General features: G+C 37.3%; 1 protein-coding gene across 2 annotated transcripts in view; it reads left to right on the top strand.

Annotated features, from left to right (window-relative positions):
* The window catches only part of DLG2 (discs large MAGUK scaffold protein 2), a 1,017,318-nt gene that overhangs the window by 596,714 nt on the left and 398,055 nt on the right, over window positions 1-22,549 (top strand). For both annotated transcript variants that reach the window (XM_075050147.1, XM_075050146.1), the window contains one exon: window positions 3,417-3,470. In XM_075050147.1, coding sequence (XP_074906248.1) covers window positions 3,417-3,470 — 54 coding nt within the window. The remainder of the gene's footprint in view (window positions 1-3,416; window positions 3,471-22,549) is intronic.

The following is a 22,549-nucleotide window of genomic DNA, read 5'->3' as shown; positions in this document are numbered from 1 at the left end:
TGTCAGCAAGGTTTTAATAACACCAGACTGGGCAGAGCAGATGATACATTGGACAGTTGCCGTTCAGAGGGATCTCATCAGGCAGGAGAAATGGGCTGAAGGGAACCTCACCAACTTCAACGACAACAGGCAGGAGTTCCTGCATCTGGACAGAAAAAAAAATGCAGCAGGCCCAGCCAGGCACAGTCCAGCTAGGCAGCAGCTTTACAGAGTGGAGAACAAGTTGCAGATGAGTCAGCCATGTGCCCTTGCAGTGGTGAAGGCTCACAGCAAACTGGGCTGCACTACTAACAGCCTAGGCAGTGGTTCGAGGGACTTCTACTCATCACCTGTGAGACTTCACCGGGAGTACTGTGTCCAGTTCTAGGTCCCCCAGTATGCCAAAGTGTGTTGGGTGGAGGATAACCAAGATGGTGGCACACACAACAGTGGCTGGGTCTGGTGCACAAAACATTTAAGAAAAGAGAGAGCTCAGTTTGTTCAGCTTGGAGAAGAAGAGGCCGTGGGAAGAATCTAATTGATTTCCTCAGCCATCTAAGGGATGGTTAGAGAGGAGACAAAGCCAAACTCCTCTCGGAGATGCACAGTAGTATGAGGCAACAGACACAAGTTGCTTTAAGGGAAATTCTGACTAGATATAAGAGAAAACTTTTCTCAGTGAGGGTGGCATAGCACTGAAACAGGGATTTAGCAAGGCTGTGAAAGTCCTTCTGAAAGCAACTGCAACTGATAGTGCGAAGGATGTGCAGGTTCTGCTTGTGTTCATAAGAGGAAGTAAAGGAATAACTGAGTTTCCAGAAGAAATTCCAAGTCCCCTAAATATTATTTTTTATAGTGTTCCCACAATTACTAGTTTCTGATCAAGAGTTCTCTTTAGCTTTACTTCAGGAAAATCTGATGCGGATATAAGACTTTGTTCCTCAACGGGTTAGAAGCAGTTGGTGATAGTATGAGAATGCTTTGGAAAATGACTTCTGAAAGAGATTTGTTATTTTAATAGGTATTAGTTTTTAAAGCAGAGGAAAGACGCTTTCATTCTGAAGATTGCAAACTTTGTTTGTATTTGGTACTAGACCTTCTCACAGTATACAAAAATAAAAAGAAGATAAAATCAATACTGTAAAAAAAATAATCTTTTTCTTCCTGTAGCAAAGGTAGCAGTCTTTAAGTGTATGGGGCTAAATATTCATGTAAGTAAAAACTATGATTCTAAAAAGGAAATCCATTGTTTAACCTTCAGTGATAATACAGTTATAAATAATTCCATATGCCTAAAGCTAAAAATACTATAATCATATGGCCTTCAGCTTTTATCTGTCACTCCAAAGTGTCCAGTGTTATGGGGCACAATGGGAATAAATGGGTATGGGTGTATAATATCTTTTCAGATACTAAGCATTTTAATATTAAACTATACCTTACTATGGTAACTGATACATGCCATGAAATGTGTACACACCAAATTGTATGCATTTCATTTTTAGTTTTTATTCACAGATTACACAGTTATACAGAAATAATGGCATTAATCATCAGTAGCTGTTGTGCAGTAGTAGTAGTTCTTTGAACACAGAATTATCTTTCAATAACTGCACCAAAACTGGAAAGAAACTGTGACATTCTCAAAATATTTGAATTGATGCACTAATGTTATATTCTTAATTTGGGATATGTTACTTATGTTTTGAAATCCTGCAGTGAATATTTGACAATAGAAATATGATCAATGTTTTCACTAGTGCTGTAATCATGCCTACCATGCGCAAAGAGACCCTGCATGCAGTCTACACAAGTTTAAAGTACAGTCATTCATTTGCTAATATACAATATAGATAAAGAGAACTAATGAGCTACTATGCTAAGCATTGGTATGTTCATCAGCCTGATACAATGCCTGAAGAGTCTTTGCTGACCAAGCAGGCATTAGGCAGGCAGAGAACGGGTGCCTTCCATCACTTTTTGTACTACACTGACTGTACATTGATCGTTCTCATCCTGAGTCCTTGAGCTATTATAACAATCCCATCTCAGCAGTCCTGCCTCTGTCTGAAATTTTAGTTATGGTGCATGGCTCTACTCTACACTTTCTCACAGCTCTGTTTTCTCCAGACTCTGAGCCAAGATTATGCAGCTGGGTCAAATCGGAGCTCAGCCTTGGGTCACTGCTGCTGAATCCCAGCGTGGGAAGAGGAGAAGGTTAGGGCATTACAGGTGGCTGGAAACTAGTCTGGAGATGGGTTTCATCAATAAGTTAAAGATCAGGTTGGGCAGCTTTCAGATTCACAAATCTTTTTAAACTGGGTCGATATTTCAAACTGAACATCAGCTGAGTGCATATGAACCACGCACAATATATAGCTTTGACATAAATATCACAGTATACATGCATATACATGTACTACATACCTACATAATAATGATAAGTAGTGTAAACATGAAATGGTGAGGTTTATCCTCTGTAAAGATCAGTTGATCATCTTGGTTTTGCTCAAAAACAAAAAGCCGACTTGTAAGATAAGGGAGGCTGAAACCCTCACCCCCAAGGTCCCCTAATTGTAAGTTGAATACATCATGTTTCTTATAGTTCTAACCAAAAATGAATTACTAGTTATTATATATTGTCGTGGTTTAACCCCAGCCAGCAACTAAGCACCACGCAGCCGCTTACTCACTCCCCCCCCACCCAGTGGGATGGGGGAGAAAATCAGGAAAAGAAGTAAAACTCCTGGGTTGAGATAAGAACGGTTTAATAGAACAGAAAAGAAGAAACTGATAATGATAATGATAACACTAATAAAATGACAGCAGTAGTAATAAAAGGATTGAAATGTACAAATGATGCGCAGGGCAATTGCTCACCACCCGCCGACCAACACCCAGCCAGTCCCCGAGCGGCGAAATCCCTGCCTCCCCCTTCCCAGTTCCTAAACTAGATGGGACATCACATGGTATGGAATACACCGTTGGCCAGTTTGGGTCAGGTGGCCTGGCTGGGTATGAGAAGCTGAAAAATCCTTGACTATAGTCTAAACACTACTGAGCAACAACTGAAAACATCAGTGTTATCAGCATTCTTCACATACTGAACTCAAAACATAGCACTGCACCAGCTACTAGGAAGACAGTTAATTCTATCCCAGCTGAAACCAGGACATATATTCAGGATGTGATCCAAAGCCTAACGAAATTGAAAAGACAGACAGCAGTGAGCTGTGGTTTGGAGGCTGAGAATCTATTTCTTTCATCCTTAATTGATTGAACAGTACCCAAAGTTATGTACTGCTATACATTGTGAATTCAATGGGAAGACAGGCTTTTAGACTTTTAATTTAATGTATCATTATGGACATTTCAATATTAATGAATTTCAGATTTTTAAATTTCTTTTCTCTTTTTTTTTTTTTTCCCCCTTTCAGGCAAGCCCTGCCCCTATAATTGTCAACACAGACACCTTGGACACTATTCCTTATGTAAGTATTAATTTTTTTGTTATAATATAGAATTTGTCTATTTTCCTACAGAAATTCTATTCAATATTGCATAGAAGTTATAAACAAATCTTACAATTGATCATGTCTTTTACAGTTACACAGTTAATTCTTTTCTAGAAGAAGAAATCGGGAATGATAATTGCAGTTAGGTGAATTAACAGCATATTATATACACATAATTTGTAGTTTAGACTAACACATAAACTGTAACTTACAAAAACTAGCCTTTCTTTGAAAAAAAAAACGTGATTTCATTAAGTCTTTCCTCCTTACCAGTAGCATAAAATATGAATATTTCCTTTTAGAGCAGCATGCACCCTCCTAGGTTATTAAGAAGATACCCAGATGCACACTGTAATATGAAAATGGTGCAAGCAGCTCTTTATTTGTCTGTCTACATTCCTGTTGTAGATGAAAGCTGTTCGTGATAAATAACAGCACAAACTAGATGACTTCATGTTTTCTAATTAATGTCTTTTAATTTTTATGACTTCTAGAAAAAAAAGTTTTACCCTAAAATAAATGCATGTTTTTATTAGAGTTTAAAACAAAAATCTGCTTTTCTACAAGCATTTGATATCATTGTCATTTTAGACTGTAAAAGCAACTATAGTTGAAGATAAAGGACACAGAGAAAGACAAAGTGAATATGTAATAGAGTAACAGGCTTAAATGTTTGGAGGCAAGAAAAGCAAGTAGTACAAAGCTAACTAGCCAGTATCTAATCTTTCTCCTTGCGTCCTCTTAGTTATCTTTTTTAAAGCTCCTAATTAATGTCTCTCATCTGTCGTGTTTTGTCCACATCTGTTTCTTATTAAACCAATGCATAAGCCCAATTATTTATCCACCTACACCAATCATATTGCTGGGTTCTGTCTTTTAGAAGGCTATTGATGAGGAAATTTTATAGGGGTTGTCCTGGCCAGCTTGTTTGTTTCTGACAATTTGTAACAGTTAGAAATTATTGTGCAGAACACACATAAAGATCACAGCCAAGAGCAATTTAGAATGACACTGCTGTAAAGCAGAAAAGAATTAAATTCCTTATTGGGAATTTCAACCATTGGGAAGGGTGGAAAAGTTAAATAAAATTCCTCTGTTCATGAATTTGCATTCATCTTTCTTAAAAGGCTTCCTATCATTTCTAAGTCTCGGTTTTCCTTTCTAACATCAGAACAATCTGCTATGGTCTCACTTTCAGTAGGTCTGGCTTTTCTTCTGTTTTAACAAGACATTTTACACTTATGTTCTCTAGATCTACCAAGAGGGACATTGTGAGCCCCAGTTCTCATTTCCAGAACTAGATCTGTGCCCAGGATACTCTGCAGATACAGTGTTATCATAAATACAGATGCAATTACACTAGTGACAAGATGTTCAATCAATATGATTTATTCCCATAACACAGTCTATCAATACTTAGACACTTTTATACCACTCTTACACTAGTGTTCCTTTCTCTTAAAAAAAAAAAGGACAAATGACCAAACACATTCAAGAGAAATATGGACAGTAGACTGAAAAGTGCTTGTGGGCTGTTTCAGTCTCCAACACATGATGTGAAGTAGATCAATAAACAGAAGGTGCTTGTTGTAAAAATAGACAATTCTGAATTAGTCACCTTGCTCTTACCCAGTGCTTGGGAAGAGTTATGTCCCTTAGATATGGGACACAGCAGTGCTACAAAAGAGGGACTTATTTAGACTAACCAATAAAAAATGTGAAGGTGAAGCATATTTGCTGACCCCAGGCCACCATAGTGTCCCACAAGACATGGGGTCTTTGCTTTACAAATAGACATTTCTTTCTGATCAGGATTTATATGCTTGAACATTCTCCAAAATGAGACAGACAGACAAACATGGATAAATGACTTCTTCCTCCAACCTAATAATTGGGAGAGTGGGATGGGAGACCTGTGTTTTCCTTCTTGCTCCCAGGACTAGTTCAGATTAGTCTGGGTTTGTTTCGTTTTATGGTATTTCTTCTGCTAGGAAGGTGCTGTAGTCACTGGGCCGGATACATGTTTGCTGGTGTGTGCATCCCCTCCTGGCCCAAAGAACCTTTCAAAAAGAGGTTTACAGACAGCATGTGGTGGGTTGACTCTGACCAATAGCCAAACGCTCTTCTCACTCCCCTCTCCTGTGCATCAGGCAGAAAATAGAAGGAAGGCAAGAAGTGTTGTATATTGAGATAATGACAGTTAAATAGGTAAAACAAAAGCTGCACGTGCAGGCAAAGCAAAATACAGAGTTCATTTACTACTTCCCATCAGCAGGCAGATGTTTAGCCATTTCCTAGAAAGCAAGGCTTCGTCACATGTTAACAGTTACTTGGGAAAGACAAATGCCATAACCATGAATGTCTCCCCTTCCTCCTTTCCCTGAGCTTTTATTACTGAGCAGGATTTCATGTGGTATGGAATATCTCTTTGGTCAGTTGGGGTTAGCTGTCCTGGCTGGATCTCCTCCCAACCCTTTACCCACCCCCAGCCAACTCGCTGTTGGGGGAGGAAGGGCAAAATGGGAAAGGGAGAAAGCTTTGATGATGTGCAAGCTCTGTTCAGCAATAGCTAAAACGTTGGTGCATTACCAACATTGTTTCAGCCACAAATCGAACCGCTGAGTCATGTGGGCTACTATGAAGAAAATTAACTCCACCCCAGCCAGACCTAGCACAGCCTATAATAACACTGTGTGGGGCCTACAACACAGCCTATAACACTGGGGTGTTAGTGGGGCTTTGCCTCTCTCTTAAATATTTGGAAGGGCAGAGGAAAGTCTTCCCAAACTGGATGAGCTAAGTGTATGATAATGCAGCCGTCGTCATATCATTTATTTTACAGGAAATATAATTTAGCAGGTATGACCTAAAATATTTTTCCGGACAGGTCAGTTCAGAGACATAATAGAAAGATAGATTTAATTATTATTTTGAAACTTGAACATGAGTCAGGCATCTGCCTTTTCAGCACTGTCAGGACTTCCAGACATGCCTGGAGGAAGACTGTAAATGCCTAGGAATATCTCTGGTGAATGTTTAAGTATCCTTAGATTTAGCTAGCTAGTTATTAAAGCTTCTGAAATGTATTGTTCTTTTTTAGTTACCACAAAAAAAACATCTAACACTATAGGGACAAACTATTTTGTGGATCAGAGAATCCAAGTTAAATTATGATATTTTCTGTCCAAAGCTAAAAGCAGTCATGATGCAGGTGGGCACAGAGTAGCCAATCCTCTCTCATAACTGTAGCATGCCTAAAACACCCAGTAGTGCTGATCTTCAGGGCTAAAGTCACCTTAGATCCCTGCTATTCCGCTCCTGTTGTCAAGCCTCAGAGCACACTTGGAGTCCAGGAAGACTCCTATGGGAGGAACAGGCAGAAATTTTTACATCTTCCCGATTGGACCAGGTTTCCTATGATTACATTCTTTTTCTCATATCCTGTTTTTCTCTAGTCTTAGATGCTTGTCCTTTAATTCTTTCATTTGAATGTGCATTCCACAAAGCTGAGTGCCATTTCTAAATTAACTTGTTAAATAAAGTTAAAAGGCAAGTGGATATATATGCAAGTGATGCATCTCACAAAAATTTTTTACCTATTAGGTTTTGATTTCCGACTGCTGGGTTTTTTTAAGATGCTTTTCATGGCACCTGGTTAATGCTGTCCACTCATGTTTTTGCAAAAAAAAAAGCTGCTTTAAAAAAATAAAACAATATATATTTTTTCTTTTATTAAAATCTATTTTTCTTAAATAACTGTAATTTTAATTGTATTTACCATAATGAAGTTAAGTAATCCATTTTATGCCATGTAGAAATTATTTTCAAATTTTAATCACTGGAATAAGCATGGATTTGCAAATTTTGGTGAATCAAGATGGTCTTACTTTTCTCTGACATTAGCAGCCACAAGTGATAGCCTGATAGATCCCTAAATAAGGTCAGGCTATTTTTAGTGTTGTTACATACCAGATGGAGACTTCTTATGTTTTCGTTTAGCTGTTGGCTCAGCAGCACAAGAAACGTGTCTCATTGTTTTGTTTTAAGCAATATACCTTCAGTGCATTTCCATTTTGGGAACAGCTCTGCTTATCCTCTCTGCCATCTTCCTCCAAAAATTCCTGAGTGTTTTCAGAGGGAGGGGGGACCTCACAGCAGTGATTACCATTTTCAATGTAACGTTTCCACTAGTCCACCAGAGAGAAATTTGCTTTTCACAGTTGGTATACAACTGGTAAACTGCGTGATTTGTTTCATTAATATCCTAATGATTTAAATTCATGTAATTAAACCTTTTGGTACTGTTGACATTCTTCAAATCTTTCAACTCAACAGTTTAGAAAAAGAAATCATCCTGTGAGGGACTGTTTTTCATCAGTATGCTTTTCTTAAATGAGATAAAAGAAAAGGCCTTATTCTATTATACTGCATGTTATTCCTTATAATTTGGGACTGCAGTGAATAACAGAAGAAACAGTTAATTAGCTTTGTTTCTAGGTTCAGTGGCTTGAAAATTTTGGCTTGCCAAGCTTTGGACATGGGAATAAATTTGATAGGAAGCTTCGATGGTACAAAACGAATTATTCTGTGGCATTTTAAGCACAATTAAACATTTGTGGGTGTTTGTTTGTTCTCTATTCTTTGGCTGTAAATTTTAGATCTTTTTGTATAATGAGAAGCATTAATTTAATAACATATGAATCATCTCAGTTTCTCTGTTGCGCAGAATAAGCCTTATTTATTTCTTTTTTAGTTCCCGAAACGCTGTATAGTTAAGTTAAAAGTAGCTGTAAGGCTGGCTTTGCTGCGTCACTTTCAGAAATTGATGGGAACCTTCTTATTAATTTTATGATGGAAATTCAGTTTCCTTTCATCTTAACTAAACATTAATATAAGTTCACTCAGGTACCATGGTTGTTCCCTTCCTCCCCCTGCCTTGTCACAGTGATAAATTCTAAGGAATATGTACCCTCTTCTCCTTTTGGTCCCAATGAATTCCTTGTATTTCTTCAGTTTCCCATTGTTCTTCCAAATTATTATTATTTTTTTGTTGTTATTGTTACTATTATTATTACAAGTTATTGTTATTTTATTACAGGTTTGCTTTGCTAATTGTGCCACCTATGCTGAGTTCTGTGCAGATACACGCAAGTTGTTTCTTAAAGAAGTGATTTTCAAACTACCTGGGTTATATGTTTGTGAGCCGTAGTCAAATCTTTGGATTGTTTTACACATGCCTGAGCGTGGCCATGCAGATGGCTGTGCAGCTGTTTTGGTGCATCCCTGCTTAGGGATACTGGGAGCTCAGACCCTTTCTGGAGCATGGTCATTGCTCTGTGACGGGTCCTGTGCAGGCAAGTGTGGCACCATTTTGGCCATGATGGTTCCAAAATGGGGAGGTTAGGAAAATTTTCCGCTTTGTCTTCCATCATCCCAGTCAGCCAGTGCACCTGGCTTTAGCACATTAGAAGGAAGTACATAAAGGCTTAAACAAAGGCTGCAAAGAAAAATCTTCCTATTCTGGCAGTAAAAAGACTGGGTAAAATTTGCAAATTTCTGAAAGACAGTCAGTACTCTAAATGTTTTTGTTGGATAATATGAATGTATGCACAGCCTAGACCTAAATAAGTAAATTGGAGGAGGGAGGTGGCCTTATATATTTCTACAATAAAGCATAAGTCATGTGGCATTACATAATGAATATTAAATGTCATATATAACTGTGACTTGAGCAAATTTTTGAAGACAGTGGTAATGGAGGAAGAAAGTGGTAGTAGAGGAGTAAAAAGAAATTCTTGTCTAAAAGGGTAAGATCTGAATTTTCACAGAAGTAGGGAGCTCTTGATGTTGGGATTTTTTAATTAATGAGTGTATTAAAATATATAAAGATATAGACATATAAGTATATATATCTATTTTCCCACTGACTTCTCTTCAGAATAAATTTGTTGCTTCTTTCTTAATTAGTTTGCTTGCACATCTTATTATCTCAAATGACTCTTATGTTTTCCAGATTGTTAAACACCAGTTTTGTTTGTTTGTTGTTTATACTCATCTTTCAGTCTGTCAGTTAATGTGGATTACAATGGAAGGCTAAATCTGGTAGAGCTCTGTGATAGTTTTTAAAAGCTGCATTGGCTTGGCTTCTCTGTTTTGGCCCTTGAATTGTATCACAGCAATTGTTTGCGCTGTCAATCCCTGCTGTGTTCTCCATGTCATCGTTTCTGCAGTGAGATAAGAGATTTTTCTTTTATAATAGCATATTGACAAAATTGATTTAAATTGTGTTTATAAAATATTTTGAGATCATTAGTGAAAAAGGTGTTACATAACACAAGACTAATGAACTAACATAAACCAACTCCCCTTAAATATGCAAAAATAGAAAATAGAAAAGTCTTCATCCTGCCATCTGATGACTTCCATGGATTTTAGTATAATAGATGGCAGAAAAATATGTTGTTGCTGTCCAAAACCCAAAGCAAAAGTACAGAATGGATCTTATGAATCTGATTTATTTTGCCTCTATTTCGTATCTTTTTTTTTCTACCTGAAAATCAACATATTTCAAACCTTTTCTTTTAAAATATACTATCTTAGAAAGAAACGTGTTTACAAAAGGGGCCAAGTGATTTTGAAGTTAAAAAGTAATTGTTTTTACTGGATTTCTCTTTTAAATTCTGGATGAAATTTTGAATATTTAAGCCTTATCAAAGACATAATTAGGGGAAAACCCAACTCTTTAAAGTAAAATAACTTCAAGATTTGGGGGGATTTCTTTTATTTTCCTCAGGAATGAGCACTACTTTGTGTATTTGAATGCTATGTATCATATTACATAAAAAAATCAGAAAAAACCCTTCATTGTGTCTGGATGCAGATAGAAATATCAACATCCTGTCAATCCAGCAAGTAAAAGCATCCCTTGGTCACGTATCTAATTACTCTTTCACACTTCTATTCTGCAAAATTATAATGCTTTCCATTTTCAATTGCCTGTGAATAACCCTGGCCTTTAGATTCAATCAAGAAGTTCTTTCTATAGACGTTTGACTGAAACATTGCCATTAGCAGACTGGGAGAGAGGAGCTTATTGAACTGTAAAGAGAGCACATCATATACTTGTCTGTTCCCCTCTGCTTCAGGTGGACATGGCATAAAAAATGCGTAATGCCTCATACTTCTTGGATTTGGACTACTTAGAGTGCATGTATTTTAGCATTTTAGTCCAGATCATGGGTATGCTTGAGAAGCAAATTCCATACATTTACCAGTCTTTAGTTCACACACTGGAGCTTATGAAGCAGACTTTCTGACAAAAAACTAAACTCCACAACAGGCTTCTGGATACCCTCTACCCACTATCAGGCAGTCAGTCCTTTGGGTGACACTGAAATAAACCCCCTGAAAGAGGTACCATGTTTTGCTTTTGCAAACTCTGTTCCTGTTGGGCCGCTCTTCAAATCCTTGTAGCCGCTACTGTGGGGAAGCCAGCAAGGCACTGCTCTATCAGTAATTTTTATCACTCTCAGAAAAATCATATATACTCTCATGGGTGGGTGGGGGGTGTGTACATACCCCTCCCTTACGCCCAGCTATAGTTCTTTTTTAATTCATCCAAGCTAAAGTCCATGAGATTGGTTTGCGCTGCAGAATACAGAGTATGTCTGTCAGAGTTGTTTGAAGCACTTGGAGATTTGAGTCAGCCTAGAATTGCATGGCCGGAACTAACCTGAATTAAATGTAGTTTGAATTTGTTTTTGTCTTGCTCTCCCTGGCCTTGAATTAGCTTTTGCTTTTGTGTCATTTTTGATATATTACACTACAGACCCACAGTATAACATTACTGGATTTTGTAGCAGTAAGCTAAAATCAGTAGGGTCTGTGGGTTTGCAAGGATCCAGTGGTTAACATAACCTCTTGAAAATATGCTTTTACAGTGCAATTGAAGGTCTTCAGCCATCAAACCCATTGTCTTGCATAAATGTTTCTGTTCATTTTAGGTTTTATTCTTTTGCATAAAAGGCTTAATTGGGATATATATTTAAGAAGTTGATAAAGCTCTTCAAGTACACAAGACTATTTTTGCACAATAGCTTTATTCTGAATTACTTTGTCATGAAGCCACAGTTCTGAACTGAATTGGGAAACAGAAAGAGTGCAAGTGAATAATTACATATCTATAGATTTCATTTCTTTTTTATTCGAGACAATGGCGCTTGTAGGTAGATTTCACTGTATTAGAAGGATGTAGAACTTAACTGAAAGCTGCTTTCAAAAGCGAAAGAAGAGAGCACAGATATTATCTTAATAGTTTTAATTATACAAAAAGAAGAAAGATCTTTCCTGTTCCATAAGACTTCATTTTGGAGGACTTCAGACATCAGTTAGGCAAAATTTAGAGTGCTGTTGTCAGAGATAGACATACTCCTTTGACCCTGGATAACCTAAGAAGGAAAGAGAAAGCAACTGCTCTGTACTGAGGAGAAAACTAGTTTTGATGAAAAGTGGAAAACAAAAATACTGGTTTCATGTCTTACTGGAGATGGAAGGGCTTAATTTCTATGAAGCTTCAGTCCTTTAAAATGAGATATATCTGAAATTTATTTTACCAGAACCCTTCTTTGTAATTTTAAAGATATTTATTTTTCATGTCTAGAATTGATTGGTGTTTTGCTTTGCAAACTACCTCTTAAAAGTTCAGCCAAGGCAAGTTTGTTGTTATCCTGGCAGTACTTAATGCAACATTAGTAATAACATTGGACAGAAAAGATTTCCTTCCCTTATAATCTTTTATGGGTTGCTCTTAATATTACCCACTGCAGTTTCTATAGGAGGGTTTTTCACATTATTTGTGTTAACTTTTTAAACATTTTAGAATAGCTTCAGTGTGGATTTACTCTTTTCCTATAGCAATATAAATAAATCTGCATAAACACCATTTTGCTTTAATAAAAAGGCAAAATTAACCATTTTAATTCCCTCTCATTTCCCCCCATTGTTAGCCAGGGATTAGCTGATCCATGCTGTAAAACTAACACACCTTCACCACAGTTTCAGGAAATGTTCTGAAGCTAAGTCCCTACTGTTGCAAGTTGTGAGTGTTGACTGTTTTGGAATGTGACCCATTTCTAATCCACATTTTGCATAATAAAAACCCTTGCTACTATTAATGCAGTGATCTGGCGAATTAGCCTCAATGGTAAATTATATTTTTAATCAGTGTTTAGATGACCTAGCTTTCTGCATATAGTAGCAAACCCAAATATGCCACATATATCTGTTTTCCTGATCTTAAAAATCCCAGCTCTCATAATTTTCTATAGAAGATTGACTTAGTTTGAGGCTAATAGAAAGTAAAGATGCCTACATGAGATAAATTTCCACTTTGTGGAGATTAATAATAAAAAGAAATTACAACTGAAGTGCTTTATTTTTGTATCTTGCATTAACATATTCAATCAGCTCTCGGGTAATTTGTGCCTGTAAATTGTTCTGCATAAAGATGGCAATAGTTTAAAAACTTTGGATTCTTTTTAGCCATAAATTATTTGTGCTGAATATGTGATGGTTTATGTTAGCTAGGCAGAAAACTTCACTTTAGTGGATTTTGGCAAGTGTGATTGTTTCATTCTTTAAACAGCTTAATTGGGCAGTAGTGTGGTCATAACAAAATTAATCCTGTATAATATCCAAATTCAGGACTTAAACTTTGGAAAGGTGATGAAAAGGTGAGCATGGCCCACTGGGTTTATCTTGAAACTATTGAGCTATAATAGTTTTTCAAGTAATGTGCAGCGTACAAGGTTCATTAATCACTCTGATTTCACCATCATCTTTCTCTTTAGTAGAAGCAGATTGCTGTTATATTAACAGTGCTCTTTCTTACTCTATAGATTGTAAAAGTCTCCAACTGTCCATGTGACCTCTTGTTATTCCCCCAGAGGAGGACAAACATAATTTGAAGCTGCTGCTTTCAATACTGTTTCATTTCTTTTTAGAGGCATTGTGTATTACTTTGAAGTTTGTTTGTAAAATAGGTCAGAGAAGTGTTCCTCTCTCGTTCTCCAGGCATTTGATTTTCATGTAGAAGGACACAAATATATTGTAGTTTATAGAACATTTTTTCATATATCTTGCCATTGTTGAGAGATGTCCATCTTTCTTTCAAAACAGGGACTAATCTCCAGAAGCCATTCTCATGACTTAAGGAGATTGATCTCATCAATAAGACAGGTTGGTCTTTAGTCAGGACTGGGTACCCCTGTTTCAATTACATATCTCAATGAACCTTATCTCTATATGCAGACCTATGGGAGGAAAATAAATGATACTTGACTTTCTACCCAATTCTTGAATTCCACATCTTTTTGATTTTTGGCTGTACCTAAAACCTAGTTAATTTACATTTTGTAGGCATCCCTCTGCTTTACTAAAGTTAAAGCTTTAACATGGTATATAGTTTGCCATCCTATACACTTTGAGAGCAGTTTCTTATTTCCAGGTCTATTTCTAGCCATTGTTCTTTCCTTGCCAATTCTTAGTGAAGAATGACTCAAAAAGATTATGAGAATAGCTTTCCCTGTCACATTTTTAATCTTTCTACTTTGATGAAAATAGGAGGTATGTAGCAATGAACATGAGCCTGCAAAGTTAAACAATTTTTTTCTCAGTTTAGTCTTGCATTGTGTTGTAGTCTGTGGTAGCAAAAAATACTATATTTGCAGTACACGTGCCTGAATTATTACAAGGTGTTAGAGGGTTGCTAAGTTTGGTAGAGGCGAGGCTGCTGCAACTCACTGCAACATGCTGCAATGTCCAACCAGTAGCAAGGCTGAGCCTGTATTCACAGTAAGCACATACATGAACAGGACACGTATACCTGTATACACATGGCTGAACAGAACAACATAGATGCAATCAGCACTCACACGAACAAAAGCACCACCAATCGCCTCATTGTGTCCCTCTCCCCTGTTAGTATGTATATATACAGTATGAAAACTGCCAGTAGCTGGATTTAGATACTTGGTCAACTCAGTAGAGCTGGCCCCAGATCCTTGCTGTCCCAGATGCTGGCACCTGGGTGTGCAAGCCCTTGAGGCTGCAACCCGTCTCCAGCTGCTGGTACAGACCCCTTTGCACACACCAACAGGTCCACGCACACACAAATACACACACACAGAGTGAACAGAGCACCCTTCACCCAAGAAAATAGGTAGAAATGGAGTTTAATAGAAGACATGACAGATGATGCTCAGCAAGTGCAGGGCACAGACAGGGAAGTGCACTGACCAGCCTTGTTTATGTGTGACAGGCCCTTTGATCTCCTTACCCCTCCGTTTTCCCATGATTCTTCCTCTCCAAACCACCTTTATCCCTCCTTTTTCCACACCTTTGGTTCCTTCCCTGAGAATCTCATAAGTCTTGTTACAATGCTAAGATGCTCCTTCCCTGCATCCCACAATGCGTCCCAGCCCTATAGGCAGTGATACCCTCCCCAGTCTGTAAGGTGCTCTCCAGTTGACCCATGGTGCTGGGTGTCACCCTTAGCCCATGGGGCTGAGGCTTCCCTGGGAGGGGACAGGTCTGATGAGGTTCCCTCACCTGCCCTGGTGCCTCTGTGCTCGTGTGTGTGTGCGCACCTTTGATGGGCTGATGGCTCCTGTGATCAGCCTGGCAGCAGCCAGGCAGGCTGGTATTTGGGCTCCCTCACCTGCCACTGACCCTCTGCGTTCCTTTCTGGGGGTGCAGGTGAGCTTTTATCACATACCTTAACACAACAGATTCCAAATATGGGATGAGGTAGAAGAAAACATAATCCAGAAAGAGAACACATCTGTGGAGCAGACCTGTTAGAGCGTGTACAGTGTAGTAAAGCCCAGGAATGGCTGTTTAGTGGCCTTGTGGATAGTGGAGAATTTGATGTCCAGGAGATCTATTAGACACAAATCTACCTATGATGATCACTGACCACTGACTTTATTACATACTGGTAAGATAAGAATTGAATATTTTCCAAATCTCTGCTGCCAAACAGTTTACAGTTTAGATGTGGAAATCATAGGTTTCATTATGTCAGGAAACCTAGGGAGAACATACTAAAGATACTTCATATAACTGATAAATCATGCTCTACTGAAAAGAGATGATGCAATACTTGACATTTTAAAGTGGTATTGCATAACATTAAACACTTTCAAAGTATTTCTGTGTTGCAGTTGTGCATTTTAGTGGATCAAAATTACCCTTAGAATGTGTTTTCTGGCATAGGTTTTTTTTCCAACACTGCTTTCTTAATCTGAGGGAGCTTATTGTGCAGTGCAAGCTTTTTGTGCTTGTTTTAAAGAGCATTAAGTGTCAGCATTTTTCTCAAGCTATCTTCTGGCTTTTTCCTTAGCGCTTCAGTAAAGTGTCTCTGCTGTTGTATGCAGTACTTCATAGATAACCTTAAATTTTTTTTTATTATTATTATTTTAAATACTGAGGCAATGTATAGAAATTATTTCAAAAGCAACATTCAGGTGATTTTTCCCTCTCTCCTTAGATTTAAGTTGAAGAAATTTTTATGAAAAACTGAAATTTCTCTCAAACTGATGCAAAAGAGTTTTTCCTACGAAGTGAGCTGAGAAGCATTTGGAACAATTTGCTGAATTTTGGCGAGGCTTAGATTGTGACTGGTGATGATCAGTTGTGCTGTATTAGCTGCTTTTCAGGGTGTGCACTGTTAATCCCTGTGAACAACAGTTACATCAATTTTCTTTCCCTGAGCTTGTGAGGAGGAGCAGAAAACCACTTTAATTTTGTCTCAGCAGTTCAGATTGTCTGGTTTTTTTCTGCAGCAAAATTAATTGGGCATGAGGGAGCTATTCTGCTATGCTTCTAGTTGTATAGTGTAGAGGACTGTGGCTTCCTGCCCCATACGTACCCTAAAGAGTCTTCCAAGATTTTAAGAGAAATAGTGAACCTTTCTGCTGCTATAAAAATACTTGTAAAGCAAGTGATTCATGCATAAAAATCTTGTCTTGTGGAATACATTAATACTTGTTTATAAATGTACATGTACTTTATTTATGTGAATATTCCTTATTACTCATTTTTATTATTTGTGCAAGTATTTTCTTTACCTTTTCAGATCTGCTCCCTCCTGCCGGTGTAAGTGCATCCACAGATGAATAAATGTAACATTGGTTACACTAGTACAAGCCCAGTGACACCAATGGGACTGCACTAGTGTTACTGAAAGTACAGTTTAGCCCTCAGGACTTGTGCTAGAGTTAACACACGAGAAGAAAAGAACCTAAGATAATTCATTGATTGTGGTTTTTTCATAGGCAATGGGGTGAGGGAGCAGGGAAGGTAGTATTAGTTCTCAAAGGTAAACAAAGGTACTGGGAGACAATTTTAGGCACAAAAGTATGAGTCAGAGTTTGTTGTCATTTAACAAATTGCAAGAGATTAGATTATGCTGGTTGTATATTTATTTATTGAGGAAATGGGGTATGCCCATTATGAACATTATATATTGTCATTGTTTAACCCCAGCCAGCAACTAAGCACCACACAGCCGCTCACTCACTCCCCCCAAACCAGTGGGATGGGGAAGAGAATTGGAAAAAAGTAAAACCTGTGGGTTGAGATAAGAACAGTTTAATAGATCAGAAAGGAAGAAACCAATAATGATAACGATAATAAAATTACAATAATAATAATAATAATAGAAGAATTTGAATATACAAAACAAGTGATGCACAATGCAATTGCTCACCACTCACTGACCGATGCCCAGTTTGTTCCCGAGAAGCGATCCCCCCCCCAGGCCAACTCTCCCCAGTTTGTATACTGGGCATGACATCACACGGTATGGAATACCCTTCTGGCCAGTTGGGGTCAGCTGTCCTGGCTGTGTCCCCTCCCAACTTCTTGTGCCCCTCCAGTCTTCTTGCTGGCTGGGCATGAGAAGATGAAAAATCCTTGGCTTAGTCTAAACACTACTTAGCAACAACTAAAACTATCAGTGTGTTATCAACATTCTTCTCATACTGAATCCAAGACATAACACTATACCAGCTACTAGTAAGAAAATTAACTCTATCCCAGCCAAAACCAGGACATGCATATTTCATTATGATTGCTATGTAAACATGTCACAGGTATCAAAGAATGCAATAGATTATTGCTGTTCTTTCCCTGCCTAAAATTTTGCCAGTTAATATGCTATTGATTTCTCCCTAAAACTGAGAGAAAATTTTATGTTGAATGTTTAAATGAATCAAACTTAACCCACAGTTTATGTATTCATTTCTGCCTTTTAAGCACTCTACACATACCAATCTTTTAAATAAAATTGTGCAAATTACAGTATTCAACATTATTAAAATAACCTTTTAAGTCCCAAGTTTCAAGTACTTCATAATCTTTGTTGATGAAATAAGGTCAATCAAGCAACAGCAATTTTCCATTTTTATATATCTTCTGCATAGAATGAAATACTACACAGGAAAATAATTTCTAGAAATGTATGAACTGTTCAGACTGTTGAAAAGTTTGATGGATTTTCTTCTAAAACTGAAATGCACCGGAGACGGAGGAACCTGACAAACTGAGAGTTTATGATAACTCATATGTTAGGGTGTCAGCAATGGCAGAAGCACAGAAGAAAATGAAAGGCAGAGTGACTGTGAACTTCTGAAGCTGTATAGTAAATTACCTGAATTGGACAAGAAAGAATGTAATTTTGTGGAAAAAAATGACTGTATCCAGTTCTCTGGAATGCACCATTTCAAATTCCTGCATTATAAATTTAGGATACAAAAATGTAAGGAATTTTACAAAATTATTTTTTTAAGATGTAAATCCTGAAAGTCTAAAGTGTCTCTATGTAGTCAGTGGGCAGACACAGGTTCCTCAAATGGCAGTTCCATCTGAAGACTAAAGCACATGATGTAAATCACCCCCTTTTGATTCCTGTCTCCAGTGACTGTTAAAAAAAAGCCTGGATAACTGCTTAACTTAGATTTCTACCTGTTAGATAGCTAATATGATGGTATATGAATTTCTCTTCGTGTAAGAGAGAAGATTGTAAGTACAAAAGCTGAAATTTGCATTCTTCTTTTGTTGATACTAATTTTGTACAACTTGCAAGTGCTAGCCTAAACAGAATTCACGCATGGATGTCATTTCATTTCATTTACTGTGACCTCCATTTGAAATCGTGATCTCTGCTTTGATATGCTCCATGGATTATGCTGGAGTTTTGTGGTGGGTCTACATTTGATATATTGAGTGCTTACACTTACAAACATATAGGCACTTTTCTTCTGTGGTGTATATGGCCAACATCAGAATATGGACAAAACAAAGAATATTAAGGAAAAATTGATGGCTCATGTTGTAAAGAACAGAGTGTTATCACATAACATGTAAGCCACATAAAGTAACAAGAATACCTAGGAAGAGAGTATCAAGATATATGGGTTTTGTACTGTAAAAAGTGTCAGATCTATAGAGCTAAACAGCTAAAAAAACTAAATTGTTGCTGAATAGGGGAAAGAATTGTGAGGAGTGAGAGCAGCAAGTAGGGGAAACCAGAAGAGAATCCCTTATTTGGATGAGATTTTGAAACTATGGTTAAGCAGGTGAAGAACATTAGTGAAAGGAATCAAGGTACATGAAGTGTATGAGTGACTTAATAGGAATTATGGGAGAAGATTATGTTAAAAGTTTAGTTGGAAGAGACGAGAAGGTGGAAAGCTAATCATGAATAATCCTTTGGATTAAGTGGGATTAGATAAAGTATATTTAATTTAGTATGTATGTGGGTGCATCTGTGTGAGAGAAAAAAAAGAATGAAAATCAGAGAAAACAGTGGAGGCTGAGGTAGAGACATGGGAAGTTGTGATTAGTGTTAGGGGATGGTGATACACAAGCGATACAGAAAACATGATTTTGTTCTGAACAAGATTTGAGAAATGAGGTAGGGTAAAATAAAATTAGGAATTCAGAAATCAACCAGAGAAGAGTGATAATAGTTACTTGCTAAATGGATATTGAAAACAAGAAAACCCAGGGTAACAGTGAGGGAAGAAACAAGAGAGGAAAGGATGACTATGGCACAAAAACAGTGAAGAAGAAGGCTGAATAAAAATTAAGGCCAGGAGAAGGATATAGGAGACATCTGAGAAGAAAAGAATGAGCGAAAAAAACACCCTTTGATCAGGGTACAAATTGATCATGGCTGCGCTGCAGATATTTACATGTGTTGACCAAGAGCCGGATTTGGCTTCTTGGAGGTCTGCTAATTGTGCGTTGAGAGACACACCTTCCCTACAGGATGTACAATGACTGGTGGGTGGTCCAGTGCTGTGCAGGCATCTGTGGAAGGATCCACAAATCAGTTGCACATATACTGTAAGACTTATTCCTGATAAAGTATCAATTTCTTTCAAAACCATATAGTCTTTCACTTTTCATTCTTCACACCAGAACAGTTGTATTATGATGAGAAAGTTTTAGGTTATTGTAAATTCTCATTCAAAGAGCTTAACATATTGTCCTCATTTCCTAAAGGAAATAGAGGTGAAAAGAAGGAAGTGGGCTTAGTTATACACTGTGATTAAAAATAAATGTGGGGTATCTTGTATAAAAAGCCCATAAATGCACTCACTCAGATAAAGAAGAGTAGCATGAAAAACTTTCTGGCAGCCTCTTCAGGGCAGTTTGACAACACAAAATCATCATATTTGAAATCAAAGAACACAGGGGACTGTTTTCTGTATGTTTATATGCAGTGAGAAAGGAAACTTTTAATGCTTCTGGAAAACAATATCAAAAGGACATCAGCAGGTTTCCTTTGACAATTAATGAAGAAATAACATAAATCTGGAAATGGCAAAGAGCTAAATGAGGATCAGTCTTTGGTCTTGCTGATAAAACAGAAATCATGAAGGGCTATTTAAATCTTATACTCGTTAAATTACCCAAATGGTCTTGATGTTTCTGAAATGTAAAATAGACTGTCTTAATTATGCAGCAAATTGGAAATTTTTAAAGCACAAATATATTCAGGGTTACTTGTACAACAAAAATTTGGCAGTCTTGTATTCTGGTGAGGTTTGGGTGGTTAGGCAACTGGTGGAACCATACAGCCAGAAGAATGAAATTTGCATGTTGAGTGAAAATCAGTGGCTGGGTAGTTATCTTCCTATACATATGATAATAAAAGTAGAAGAAGCAGTCTTCTTTCTTGAAGACAGCTGAAAACCAATATCCAGTTAAATATAATTAAAATGGGTTTTGTTTGTAATAAAAGTCTACAGATGTAATTTTTAGGCAAAACAATCTCTTCCTGAAAATAAGACTAAGCATAACAAACAGCTCTAATGATATAAATTTTATTTATATAAACACTTATTATATATAAAGAATAGGTGCAGTGGTTTTGAAATATTACAGTTGTATAAATTCTAAGTGTTTTGATGCCGTTGTTGCCACTATCGTAATACAGTTCTTATTAAAATTCATATCATGACATCTTTATCTTATTGAGTGGGTGGATGCAATTGTAGATGTGTAGAAGTATAGCAAGAAAGAATTAGGCAATGCTTACTTGTTTGAGTGTAAACAGGTCTACCAAATCAAATAATTGCAGAAGTTTAAAAAGAGTATCAAATTATTATTATGAGAAAAAAACATATCTATAAAAGTCTTAACACTTGACAAAGTATGTGAAAATGAAAAACTCAACAGAATGTTTTTCTCAAGGAGTTTGGGAATCTATCATAGTCTGTAGAATTGATTTTCATTAAGGGACTACTTCAGCTGCTTATGTCATCCTTAAACTGCACTAAATGAGAGAAACTTCCTGGAAAGTCAGAGTAAAATTCTTCACGTAAAGGAACAAACAAATCTGAGTTTGTCAAGTCCTTACTTTGATGTTCTATGTGCTGGGCTTTATTTCAGGTTTTTCACAAAATAGTATATAAAAAACTCTTTTTACCTGTTCCTTTTCTCATTTTCCTGAAAGAGTCATCTGAAGATAAGTGAACTCTAGTAGTGATTAGAGCTTTACCAGGAAATCTTTCTTGAATGCTGCAATCTAGATAGTTACCATACATTACATCTCTTCCTTAAAGACATTTTCTTGTCAAAAGTTTGGGAGAGTCCTCCAATATAACAGGTGCAGCTGTAAATGAAAAACAACTGCTACCTCACCTTTGCAAGGAGGTACTTTAAACATTGGGACTTTATTGAATTATGGTAATTTTTTCTACAGGGGCTGTAAGTTCATCACACTCCAGATCATGAACATATGTAAGGTCAGGAGACTGAGAAGCCTTCTGGTATCAGAAGTGTATGTTGGTGATGCTGTTCCTGAACAGGGGCCTGTTACTGTCACAGGAGTTGTTGAGCACTCTGAAGATGGGACATCAGTGTCCCAAATCAGAGGGGGAAGCCAACAGCAATGTATCTTTGCATTGAGCTTTTGAAGAGGAGGAGAGACTGAATTGTTCCTTGTGGACATCCTAACCGGTTGGGCTTGTGGAGCAAGTGATGGATAAGATGCCATGCATGTACTGCCAGTTACAGGTGCAGACAAGCCCAAAAAAGCAATCGGAAAAGCTGCTGAACCAGAGATCTGGCCTTTCACTGGCATATAATTATGAAAGACATACAGCATCCCTTAAGCAGAACTTTGTTACCAGTCTATAGTTAGGAGTAATACAGAGAAAACAGATTTAAGGCAAGTGGTCACCAAACTTTACACACTGCTTTTAGACTCTGTTTGTATGAAGTGAAAGGAAACCTCAGGGGCACAATTCATCTAACCTACCTGAGATTTCTAGTGTAGGATGAAATGAATTAAGACCTAGAAGTGCCTGTTTCTTCTCACTGAGTATAAAGAGAGCTAGATGACTACCTCATATTTCAGCATTATAAATATCAAAATTTAGCTAAGATTAAAGTTCTCTGTTGTATCAGCCTTGCAATCCTGAAAGATGGGAAAGAATATTCCCAAACTGACTTGGAAATGCTGATGATTTCTTTGACTGTGG

The sequence above is a fragment of the Buteo buteo genome, chromosome 18 (genome assembly GCF_964188355.1).
Source record: "Buteo buteo chromosome 18, bButBut1.hap1.1, whole genome shotgun sequence".
Lineage (NCBI taxonomy): Eukaryota > Metazoa > Chordata > Aves > Accipitriformes > Accipitridae > Buteo > Buteo buteo.
The sequence above is the reverse complement of the archived record's forward strand: the minus strand, read 5'-3'. Positions and strand labels throughout refer to the sequence as shown.